Source organism: Salvelinus fontinalis, chromosome 10 (assembly GCF_029448725.1).
Source record: "Salvelinus fontinalis isolate EN_2023a chromosome 10, ASM2944872v1, whole genome shotgun sequence".
In the NCBI taxonomy this organism is placed as follows: domain Eukaryota; kingdom Metazoa; phylum Chordata; class Actinopteri; order Salmoniformes; family Salmonidae; genus Salvelinus; species Salvelinus fontinalis.
This window is the reverse complement of record NC_074674.1, coordinates 48790161-48802233: the sequence shown is the minus strand read 5'-3', so window position 1 is coordinate 48802233 and position 12073 is coordinate 48790161. Positions and strand designations below refer to the sequence as shown.

The window sequence follows — 12073 nt, the reverse complement described above, 5'->3', positions numbered from 1 at the left end:
ACATTTTCAGACCCTTTGACCCTTTGACCCTTTGACCCTTTGCTATGCGATTTGAAATTGAGCTCAGGGGCATCCTGTTTTTATTTATTTTATTATTATTTTTCGTGACAAAAAAAAATCTCTATTTAATCCATTTTGAATTCAGGCTGTTAGACAAATTTTTTGGGAAAAAGTCAAGGGGTTTGAATATTTTCTGCTGGCGCTGCGTGTAACAGAGAGAGGAAGAGGAAGGAGCCACTTCACTCTCAGAAAGGACCTTGTATTCCCATGTAAGCTTTGACTCTGTCAAATTGTAACTTTTCCATACTATTAAAATATAAATCGATCCCTGAGATTCATTGGGAGCGTTGTAAAATGGACTTTGCCTTGCAGGCTTTAATTATCGCCTATGCCTGACAATAAAAACAGTGGCCTGAAACTCATAGTGCACAGGCCACATCAGGCCCCCACGAAACATTATGCTGGCTGGCAAACTGATGTGTAATTCCTATTGGATTCCTCTTGGATTCCTATTGGATTCCTCTTGGATTCCTCTTGGATTCCTCTTGGATTCCTCTTGGATTCCTCTTGGATTACTATTGGATTCCTCTTGGATTCCTCTTGGATTCCTATTGGATTCCTATTGGATTCCTATTGGATTCCTCTTGGATTCCTATTGGATATCTATGATTTAGATTGTTTATTCACCCGCAAACTGCATTCAAATCAAATCAAAGTTTATTGGTCATGTATACAGTTTAGCAGATCTTATAGCGGGTGCAGTGAAATGTGTTATGTTACTAGCTCATAACAGTGCAGTAAAACGTCAAACAAATAATACAAAAATAAATCAAGAAATGTTAAGAGCGAATCTAATTAACAACCCAAATAGCACTACTGTAACAAGTAATCCAAATCTACACCAGATGCATTACACTGAACAATAATATAAAACGCAACATGCAACAATTTTTTTTTTTTTACAGTTCATCGGAACAGGAAATCAGTCAATTGAAATCAATTCATTAGGCCCTAATCTATTGATTTCACATGACTGAGAATACAGATACGTTGGTCACAGATACCTTAAATAACGAGATGTGGAACACCAGTCAGTATCTGACTAACTAACTAGCTAACTAAGCAACATACTAACTAACTAGCTAACTAAGCAACATACTAACTAACTAGCTAACTAAGCAACATACTAACTAACTAGCTAACTAAGCAACATACTAACTAACTAGCTAACTAAGCAACATACTAACTAACTAGCTAACTAAGCAACATACTAACTAACTAGCTAACTAAGCAACATACTAACTAACTAGCTAACTAAGCAACATACTAACTAACTAGCTAACTAAGCAACATACTAACTAACTAGCTAACTAACCAACATACTAACTAACTAGCTAACTAAGCAACATACTAACTAACTAGCTAACTAAGCAACATACTAACTAACTAGCTAACTAACCAACATACTAACTAACTAGCTAACTAAGCAACATACTAACTAACTAGCTAACTAACCAACATACTAACTAACTAGCAAACTAAGCAACATAGTAAATCAATAACATAATAAATAGCTAACTAACTAACCAACATACTAACTAGCTAGCTAACATTTTAACTAACATACTAACTAACACACTAACATTCACTGGACCAAAATATAAACGCAACTTGCAACAATTTCAATGTTTTTACTGAGTTACAGTTCACATAATGAAATCAGTCAATTTAAATAATAATCTATGGATTTCATATGACTGGGAATACATTGATCAGAGATAACCTTTTTTTAAAATTAGGTGCGTGGATCAGAAAACCAGTCCGTATCTGGTGTGTCCACCATTTGCCTCATGCAGCGCGACACATCTCCTTCACATAGAGTTGATCAGGCTGTTGATTGTGGCCTGTGGAATGTTGTCCCACTCCTCTTCAATGGCTGTGTGAAGTTGCTGGATATTTTGGCGGCAACTGGAACACGGTGTCGTACACGTCAATCCAGAGCATCCCAAACATGCTCATTGGCGGACAAGTCTGGTGAGTATTCAGGCCATGGAAGAACTGGGACATTTTCAGCTTCCAGGAATTGTGTACAGATCCTTGCGACATGGGGCTGTGCATTATCATGCTGAAACATGAGGTGATGGAGGAGGATAAATGGCACGACAATGGGGCCTCAGGATCTCGTCACGGTATCTCTGTGTATTCAAATTACAATCGATAAATTGTGTTTGTTGTCTGTAGCTTATGCGGCCATCAAAGGGCCATCAAAGGGCCGTCAAAGGGCCATCAAAGGGCCATCAAAGGGCCATCAAAGGGCCATCAAAGGGCCATCAAAGGGCCATCAAAGGGCCATCAAAGGGCCATCAAAGGGCCATCAAAGGGCCATCAAAGGGCCATCAAAGGGCCATCAAAGGGCCATCAAAGGGCCATCAAAGGGCCATCAAAGGGCCATCAAAGGGCCATCAAAGGTGAGAATTTGCCCACTGAAGTCAGTTACGACACTGAATGCCGAACTGCAGTCAGGTCAAGACCCTGGTGAGGATGACGAGTACGCAGATGAGCTTCCCTGAGACGGTTTCTGACAGTTTGAGCAGAAGTTTTTCGGTTGTGCAAAAACCACAGTTTCATCAGCTGTCTGGGTGGATAGTCTCAGACGATCCCCCAGGTGAAGAAGCAGGATGTGGAGGTCCTGGGCTGGCGTAGTTACACATGGTCTGCAGTTGTGAGGCCGGTTGGACCTACTGCCAAATTCTCTGAAACTATGTTGGAGGTGGCTTATGGTAGAGAAATGAACATTCAATTATCTGGCAACAGCTCTGATGGACACTCCTGCAGCCTGACAAAACTTGAGACATCTGTGGCATTGTGTTGTGTGACAAAACTGCACATTTTAGAGTGGTGTTTTTTTTGCCCCCAGCACAAGGTGCACCTGTGCAATGATCATGCTGTTGAAATCAGCTTCTTGATATGCCACACCTGTCAGGTGGATGGATTATTTTGGCAAAGGAAAAATGTTCACTAACAGGGATGTAAAAAAATGTATGCACAAAATTGGAGAGAAATAAGCTTTTTGTGCGCCTGGAGAATTTTCGGATAACTTTTATTTCAGCTCATGAAACTTGGGACCAATACTTTACATGTTGTGTTTATTATTTTGTTCAGTGTATATAATTATTCACACCCCTGTGTCAATACTTTGTGGATGCAACTTTGGCAGTGATTACAACTGTGAAACCTTCTGGGTAAGTCTCTAAAGAGCTTTTACAGCTGGATTGTACAATATTTGCAGAAAATTCCTTAAAAATTCTTCAAGCTCTGTCAAGTTGATTACTGATCATTGCTAGACAAACATTTTCCAGTCTTATCATAGATTTTCAAGCAAATTTAAGTCAAAACTCTAACTAGGCCACTCAGGAACATTCAATATCATCTTGGTCAGCAACTCCAGTGTAGATTTGGCCTTGTGTTTTAGGTTATTGTCCTGCTGAAAGGTGAATTCATGTCCCAGTGTCTGGTAGAAAGCAGACTGAACCAGGTTAACCTGTAGGATAAAATATATATATATAATATAAATACTGTATATATGTATAAAATGATTTGATACAATATGGAACTTGCCCTTTACTACTTTAACAGCCCATAGAGACCAGCCCATAGAAACCAGCCCATAGAAACCATTCATAAATGGCAGCAAAAAACAAACAAAAAGTAAATAATAAGGAATAAGGTTTTGAGTTTTCTAGAGCTCCTGATTGGCGCAGTAGTCTAAGGCACTGCATCTCAGTGCAAGAGGTGTCACTACAGTCCCTGGTTTGAATCCAGACTGTATCACATCTGGCTGTGATTGGGAGTCTCATAGAGTGGTGCGCAATTGGTCCGGGTTTGGCCGGAGTAGGCCGTCATTGTAAATAAGAATTAGTTCTAAACCTGACACCAAACGTGCACCACTTATATACAACCCTCTTGTTGACGGTGCAGACTGCATAGTCGTAAAGACCCTAGCCTTCAAATTAAATCTTTTAGGGGTCAGATCCCATTTCTGTGGTTGTGGGTGACAAACTCTCCTGTGTGCCTGGGACAATAGAACCCTCTATGGGTCCACATGCTCTCTAGGAACCAGGGTTGTCTTGGCCAATGAGGAGCCACTAGAATCAACCACAGACCCTCCTGATGGACCCTCTCCACGGTGGCCTGAATCAGGTCCATAGAGCCGGGTCTGAAGCAACCAAAGGAGTGTCCATAGTGCCAAGATCCCTCATTGAACAGACAACAATGCACTTGTTCTCGCAATGCGTAAATATTTACTTAGGCCCTGCCGAACGAGTCCCATATCTGGGCAACCTGTTGATGTTCACCACCGCCGTCCTGTTGTCGGACTTTGCCTGAACCCACGCTGGCCCTCCAACCACAGCTAATGAAGTGACTGAAACCCCTTAACAAAGAGTTGCAGTCTGTTTTGGAATGAGTGGCCAGTAATAAACTGGTCCTGAACATCTCTAAAGTAGGTCTGCATCTCATAGTAGGTCTGCAGTCTCTACAGGGAAGTTAAACTGCACTCTGTCCATAGTAGGTTTGCAGTCTCTACAGGGAAGTTAAACTGCACTCTGTCCATAGTAGGTTTGCAGTCTCTACAGGGAGGTTAAACTGCACTCTGTCCATAGTAGGTCTGCAGTCTCTACAGGGAAGTTAAACTGCAATCTCTCTTCATAATGGGGTAATATGACAGGCAGACTGGCTAGATGTGATAAACAGCCACCATGACATCAGTAGGCAGATGTTCCACTACAACAGAGACTGATTGGTTGTTGAACTCTTAGGACAAACCATTCAATAAAAAAATATAAAAATATTCCTTCATTTGGCTGTCTGTAAATTTAAATGGAGGGGAAACGGGTTGGTTAGGCTGCCAGTTTGTAGGGTCAATTGCCACAAGGCACATCCAGCAAGAAGGAACACACACACACACACACACACACACACACACACACACACACACACACACACACACACACACACACACACACACACACACACACACACACACACAACAAACTGAACTCCCACCTACACCGCATGCGTGTGTCCGACTGTTACCCCCGCCTCCCATGACCCTTTGCCTCAATTGCATCGGTGCCGCGCATCTCCCCACAGTCGGGAGCGCGCCTCTGTCCACTGCCGTCTGTTTCCTCACTGCACAGCACGGCTCGCTACCCCGACGGTCCACGGTGCAACTATGGCAGCCCTGAGTAAGATACCGCACAGCTGCTATGAGATCGGGCACACATGGAACCCTTCCTGTGTCATGTCCACCCTGGAGATCACTGCGGGAGCTCTGGAGGTCTCTTTCAAAATATATGCACCGCTTTACCTGGTGAGTAGCTAGCTCCAAATACACGGGCAAGGGATCTGTCCACCCAATGCTAGCTAGCTAGCCGTGTTGTGCTACAAGGGCCCAAGTTCATGGCTTATGGATGGATGGAAGCTAGCTAAATTAATCGGTCGCATGAATAGCTATGTTGCTATCTACAGTTTGTGGCCGGACGTTAGCAATGAGACGTCGTGGCTACAGATTTTACATACTTGCTTTTGCATTACGACGTTAACTTCCATATTTAGCTAGCGAATCCCAGCTAGCTATATTGCAATTTGCCAGCTAACTAGCTAGCTAACGTTAGTGTGACTTGAGTTGAACTCTCGGCACAGTCAGTAATATAAGGGTTTAAGCCAACTAGCAGGGTGGCGGTGGCTCAGACACTTGCAGAACTTGCCCTTCCCAACATCACTAATAGTGCAGGCAATGTGGGAAAAGGAGGTTCACTTTTCTTTCATTAAACTTGGCACACTTGTACAGTTTTGGGGCCCTGGACATTTTCAGAGAGGGAGGCATTAGAAAAAGAGTGTTTTTCACGGGTGTTTTGCCCAGTGGACGGTGTTCTACTTTACGCGGAGAGTCGGGGTTCAAAGTACAAGGACTGTCTGATACGTGTCCTCTTCAAACCGATAACCCTCTGCCTCGTTACCAGACATATTAGATAACATCATTCCTGCTCATTTCACATGGCTTTGGCAAATGACACGAGTGGAATGAAAGCGCTTAACAAGCAGGCTAGAAAGCAGGCTCCTCAGCCTGGTACTTCATTCAGAAATGAAGCTATGATGGGGTTATAGTTTATAGTTGCACTTTCATATTGGCACATCGGTTGGCTTTATTTCAACTAACCATAGCCAGCTACCAAGTTGGCAGGACCAGGTTCCCAAAAAGTGAACGGTGTGTAACGGCACGTTTTGCTTACTAGCCAACCAACAACGTCAATGCCGCTATGAAGTTAATCTACTGAATTTACCTGAATTAAATGTATGAAACTGATCCTGAATAGATTTAATGTGATTTCACAGCTATTGGTTAGTCAACATGCAATAATACCTGTATACGGTCAGTCACTGAGATGAATGATTTGATTAAAACAATATGTAACCTTTATTTAACAAGGCAAGTCAGTTAAGAACTTATTTTCAATGGCGGCCTACCGGAGAACAGCGGGTTAACTGCCTTGTTCAGGGACAGAACGATATATATATATTTGTACCTTGTCAGCTCGGGGATTCGATCCAGCAACCTTTCGGTTACTAGTCCAACAGTCTAACCACTACCTGTTGCTGCTGGCTTCGTTAAAAACTGTTCATCTGATGAGTGTGAATGTCCTTGGTCTTCTGTATTAGTTGGAGGGCTGATACACGAGGCTTTGACACACTAATCTTGGAGGCAGATTTACACACCCAGTCTCATTACTTTGTGTACATGATATCTGTCAACTTTAAACAATGTGAAATTACAATACAACATTATTTGTTTAGCCTAATAGTTATCTATTGGCTGCATGAAATAGCTAAATAAAGTGAATTCAGCGATTACATTTGTTATCTTTGTGTGTCTCTGATGAAATAGTAACATCCATTATTGCAGCCAACCTGTACTAAATAGTGGTCTCCCATGGCCCAGTGACTATATAGTGGTCTCCCATGGCCTAGTGAGTGTCTAGTGGTCTCCCATGGCCTAGTGAGTGTCTAGTGGTCTCCCATGGCCCAGTGACTATATAGTGGTCTCCCATTGCCTAGTGAGTGTCTAGTGGTCTCCCACGGCCCAGTGAGTGTATAGTGGTCCTCCACGGCCCGGTGAGTGTCTAGTGGTCTCCCACGGCCCAGTGAGTGTCTAGTGGTCTCCCATGGCCTAGTGAGTGTCTAGTGGTCCTCCATGGCCCAGTGAGTGTCTAGTGGTCTCCCATGGCCCAGTGAGTGTCTAGTGGTCTCCCACGGCCCAGTGAGTGTATAGTGGTCCTCCACGGCCCGGTGAGTGTCTAGTGGTCTCCCACGGCCCAGTGAGTGTCTAGTGGTCTCCCATGGCCTAGTGAGTGTCTAGTGGTCCTCCATGGCCCAGTGAGTGTCTAGTGGTCTCCCATGGCCCAGTGAGTGTCTAGTGGTCTCCCACGGCCCAGTGAGTGTCTAGTGGTCTCCCACGGCCCAGTGAGTGTCTAGTGGTCTCCCACGGCCAAGTGAGTGTCTAGTGGTCTCCCACGGCCAAGTGAGTGTCTAGTGGTCTCCCACGGCCAAGTGAGTGTCTAGTGGTCTCCCACGGCCAAGTGAGTGTCTAGTGGTCTCCCATGGCCTAGTGAGTGTCTAGTGGTCTCCCATGGCCTAGTGAGTGTCTAGTGGTCTCCCATGGCCCAGTGAGTGTCTAGTGGTCTCCCATGGCCCAGTGAGTGTCTAGTGGTCTCCCATGGCCCGGTAACTATATAGTGGTCTCCCACGGCCCAGTGAGTGTCTGGTGGTCTCCCATGGCCCGGTGAGTGTCTAGTGGTCTCCCATGGCCCAGTGAGTGTCTAGTGGTCTCCCACGGCCCAGTGAGTGTCTAGTGGTCTCCCATGGCCTAGTGAGTGTCTAGTGGTCTCCCATGGCCCAGTGAGTGTCTAGTGGTCTCCCATGGCCCAGTGACTATATAGTGGTCTCCCACGGCCCAGTGACTATCTAGTGGTCTCCCATGGCCCAGTGAGTGTCTAGTGGTCTCCCACGGCCCAGTGAGTGTCTAGTGGTCTCCCACGGCCCAGTGAGTGTCTAGTTGTCTCCCATGGCCCGGTGAGTGTCTAGTGGTCTCCCATGGCCCAGTGAGTGTCTAGTGGTCTCCCATGGCCTAGTGAGTGTCTAGTGGTCTCCCATGGCCCAGTGACTATATAGTGGTCTCCCATGGCCCAGTGAGTGTCTAGTGGTCTCCCATGGCCCAGTGACTATATAGTGGTCTCCCATGGCCCAGTGAGTGTCTAGTTGTCTCCCATGGCCCGGTGAGTGTCTAGTGGTCTCCCATGGCCCGGTGAGTGTCTAGTGGTCTCCCATGGCCCGGTGAGTGTCTAGTGGTCTCCCACGGCCCAGTGACTATATAGTGGTCCTCCATGGCCCAGTGAGTGTCTAGTGGTCTCCCATGGCCCAGTGAGTGTCTGGTGGTCTCCCACGGCCCAGTGAGTGTCTAGTGGTCTCCCATGGCCCAGTGACTATATAGTGGTCTCCCATGGCCCGGTGAGTGTCTAGTGGTCTCCCATGGCCCAGTGAGTGTTGTTACGGCGGGTTGTTACGGCGGGTTGTTACGGCGGGTTGTTACGGCGGGTTGTTACGGCGGGTTGTTACGGCGGGTTGTTACGGCGGGTTGTTACGGCGGGTTGTTACGGCGGGTTGTTACGGCGGGTTGTTACGGCGGGTTGTTACGGCGGGTTGTTACGGCGGGTTGTTACGGCGGGTTGTTACGGCGGGTTGTTACGGCGGGTTGTTACGGCGGGTTGTTATGGCGGGTTGTTGCGTTGCTATGGGTTGTTGATGGGTTTTTGCCGTTGGTTGTTGCCGTGGGTTGTTGCTATGGGTTGTTAATATGACTAGGATTGTGTCTTTGGCCGCTGGACAATTTGAGAACATGAGAAATGCTGGTTTCAATGGCATATGAGGAAGTGTTTATACAATAATACCCGAAACATTCCTATGGCCGGAACACCATGGCCTCGGTGCCCTGACCGATGGCCTCGGTGCCCTGACCGATGGCCTCGGTGCCCTGACCGATGGCCTCGGTGCCCTGACCGATGGCCTCGGTGCCCTGACCGATGGCCTCGGTGCCCTGACCGATGGCCTCGGTGCCCTGACCGATGGCCTCGGTGCCCTGGCAGGTTGGGAACCTCCTTGAAGGCCAAATGGCCTGATCTGTTCTGACCGTGGACGGTAAGGTTAGTGGATCTGTTCTGATTGTGGACGGTAAGGTTAGTGGATCTGTTCTGACCGTGGACGGTAAAGTTAGTGGATCTGTTCTGACCGTGGACGGTAAGGTTAGTGGATCTGTTCTGACCGTGGACGGTAAGGTTAGTGGATCTGTTCTGACCGTGGACGGTAAGGTTAGTGGATCTGTTCTGACCGTGGACGGTAAGGTTAGTGGATCTGTTCTGACCGTGGACGGTAAGGTTAGTGGATCTGTTCTGACCGTGGACGGTAAGGTTAGTGGATCTGTTCTGACCGTGGACGGTAAGGTTAGTGGATCTGTTCTGACCGTGGACGGTAAGGTTAGTGGATCTGTTCTGACCGTGGACGGTAAGGTTAGTGGATCTGTTCTGACCGTGGACGGTAAGGTTAGTGGATCTGTTCTGACCGTGGACGGTAAGGTTAGTGGATCTGTTCTGACCGTGGACGGTAAGGTTAGTGGATCTGTTCTGACCGTGGACGGTAAGGTTAGTGGATCTGTTCTGACCGTGGACGGTAAGGTTAGTGGATCTGTTCTGACCGTGGACGGTAAGGTTAGTGGATCTGTACTGACCGTGGACGGTAAGGTTATTGGATCTGTTCTGGACGGTAAGGTTAGTGGATCTGTTCTGACCGTGGACGGTAAGGTTAGTGGATCTGTTCTGACCGTGGACGGTAAGGTTAGTGGATCTGTTCTGACCGTGGACGGTAAGGTTAGTGGATCTGTTCTGGACGGTAAGGTTAGTGGATCTGTTCTGGACGGTAAGGTTAGTGGATCTGTTCTGGACGGTAAGGTTAGTGGATCTGTTCTGACCGTGGACGGTAAGGTTAGTGGATCTGTTCTGACCGTGGACGGTAAGGTTAGTGGATCTGTTCTGACCGTGGACGGTAAGGTTAGTGGATCTGTTCTGACCGTGGACGGTAAGGTTAGTGGATCTGTTCTGACCGTGGACGGTAAGGTTAGTGGATCTGTTCTGACCGTGGACGGTAAGGTTAGTGGATCTGTACTGACCGTGGACGGTAAGGTTAGTGGATCTGTTCTGGACGGTAAGGTTAGTGGATCTGTTCTGGACGGTAAGGTTAGTGGATCTGTTCTGACCGTGGACGGTAAGGTTAGTGGATCTGTTCTGACCGTGGACGGTAAGGTTAGTGGATCTGTTCTGACCGTGGACGGTAAGGTTAGTGGATCTGTTCTGGACGGTAAGGTTAGTGGATCTGTTCTGGACGGTAAGGTTAGTGGATCTGTTCTGGACGGTAAGGTTAGTGGATCTGTTCTGGACGGTAAGGTTAGTGGATCTGTTCTGGACGGTAAGGTTAGTGGATCTGTTCTGACCCTGGACGGTAAGGTTAGTGGATCTGTTCTGACCCTGGACGGTAAGGTTAGTGGATCTGTTCTGACCGTGGACGGTAAGGTTAGTGGATCTGTTGTGGACGGTAAGGTTAGTGGATCTGTTGTGGACGGTAAGGTTAGTGGATCTGTTTTGACCGTGGACGGTAAGGTTAGTGGATCTGTTTTGACCGTGGACGGTAAGGTTAGTGGATCTGTTCTGACCGTGGACGGTAAGGTTAGTGGATCTGTTCTGACCGTGGACGGTAAGGTTAGTGGATCTGTTCTGACCCTGGACGGTAAGGTTAGTTGATCTGTTCTGACCGTGGACGGTAAGGTTAATGGATCTGTTCTGACCGTGGACGGTAAGGTTAGTGGATCTGTTCTGACCGTGGACGGTAAGGTTAGTGGATCTGTTATGGACGGTAAGGTTAGTGGATCTGTTCTGGACGGTAATGTTAGTGGATCTGTTCTGGACGGTAAGGTTAGTGGATCTGTTCTGGACGGTAAGGTTAGTGGATCTGTTCTGGACGGTAAGGTTAGTGGATCTGTTCTGACCGTGGACGGTAAGGTTAGTGGATCTGTTCTGACCGTGGACGGTAAGGTTAGTGGATCTGTTCTGACCGTGGACGGTAAGGTTAGTGGATCTGTTCTGACCGTGGACGGTAAGGTTAGTGGATCTGTTCTGACCGTGGACGGTAAGGTTAGTTTGCATTTGTTTGCATTTGTTCAACTTGATGTTCACTTCCTGATCTCGTGTGTGTGTGTGTGTGTGTGTGTGTGTGTGTGTGTGTGTGTGTGTGTGTGTGTGTGTGTGTGTGTGTGTAGATAGCAGCCATCCTGCGGAGGAGGAAGAAGGAGTATTATCTGAAGAGACTCCTCCCTGAGATCCTTCAGTCCACCTCCTTCCTCACCGCTAATGGAGGACTCTACATCGCCTTCTTCTGCATTCTCAGGTAACACACACACACACACACACACACACACACATACACACACACACACGCATGGGCACACAGTCCTTGAGTGGCCTGACCTGATAGCCAATGAGAGGGATTTGAAAACAGTCTCTGTCCTCTGTCCCAGTAGTCTCTGTCCTCTGTCCCAGTAGGGTGAAGAGGGTGAAGTCCATAGTGTACTAGATGGTACCAGGCAGTGTCAGATAAGACTTCAGATAAGTTGTTATCTTGTTTGGTGTGTGTTAGGAAACTGCTGGGTGGCTTCACCTCGTGGTCAGCTGGGTTCGGAGCAGCTCTACCTGCCTCTTACATCTCTATCCTCATGGAACGCAAGAGCAGGTACCCTCTCCCCTCCCATTTTCTCCTCTACTCTCTCCTCTCTTTCCCCCTCTCCTCTCTTTCCCCCTCTCCTCTCTTTCCCCCTCTCCTCTCTTTCCCCCTCTCCTCTCTTTCCCCCTCTCCTCTCTTTCTACGCTCTCCTCTCTTTCTACGCTCTCCTCTCTTTCTACGCTCTCCTCTCTTT

General features: G+C 47.1%; 1 protein-coding gene across 1 annotated transcript in view; it reads left to right on the top strand.

Moving 5' to 3' along the window:
- Positions 1-5137: 5137 nt before the first annotated feature.
- Positions 5138-12073, top strand: part of tmem135 (transmembrane protein 135) — a 39519-nt gene continuing 32583 nt past the window's right edge. The window contains 3 exon segments of the mRNA XM_055936939.1: positions 5138-5371; positions 11420-11547; positions 11797-11889. Of these exon segments, the coding sequence (XP_055792914.1) occupies positions 5234-5371; positions 11420-11547; positions 11797-11889 (359 nt within the window). The 5' untranslated portion in view covers positions 5138-5233.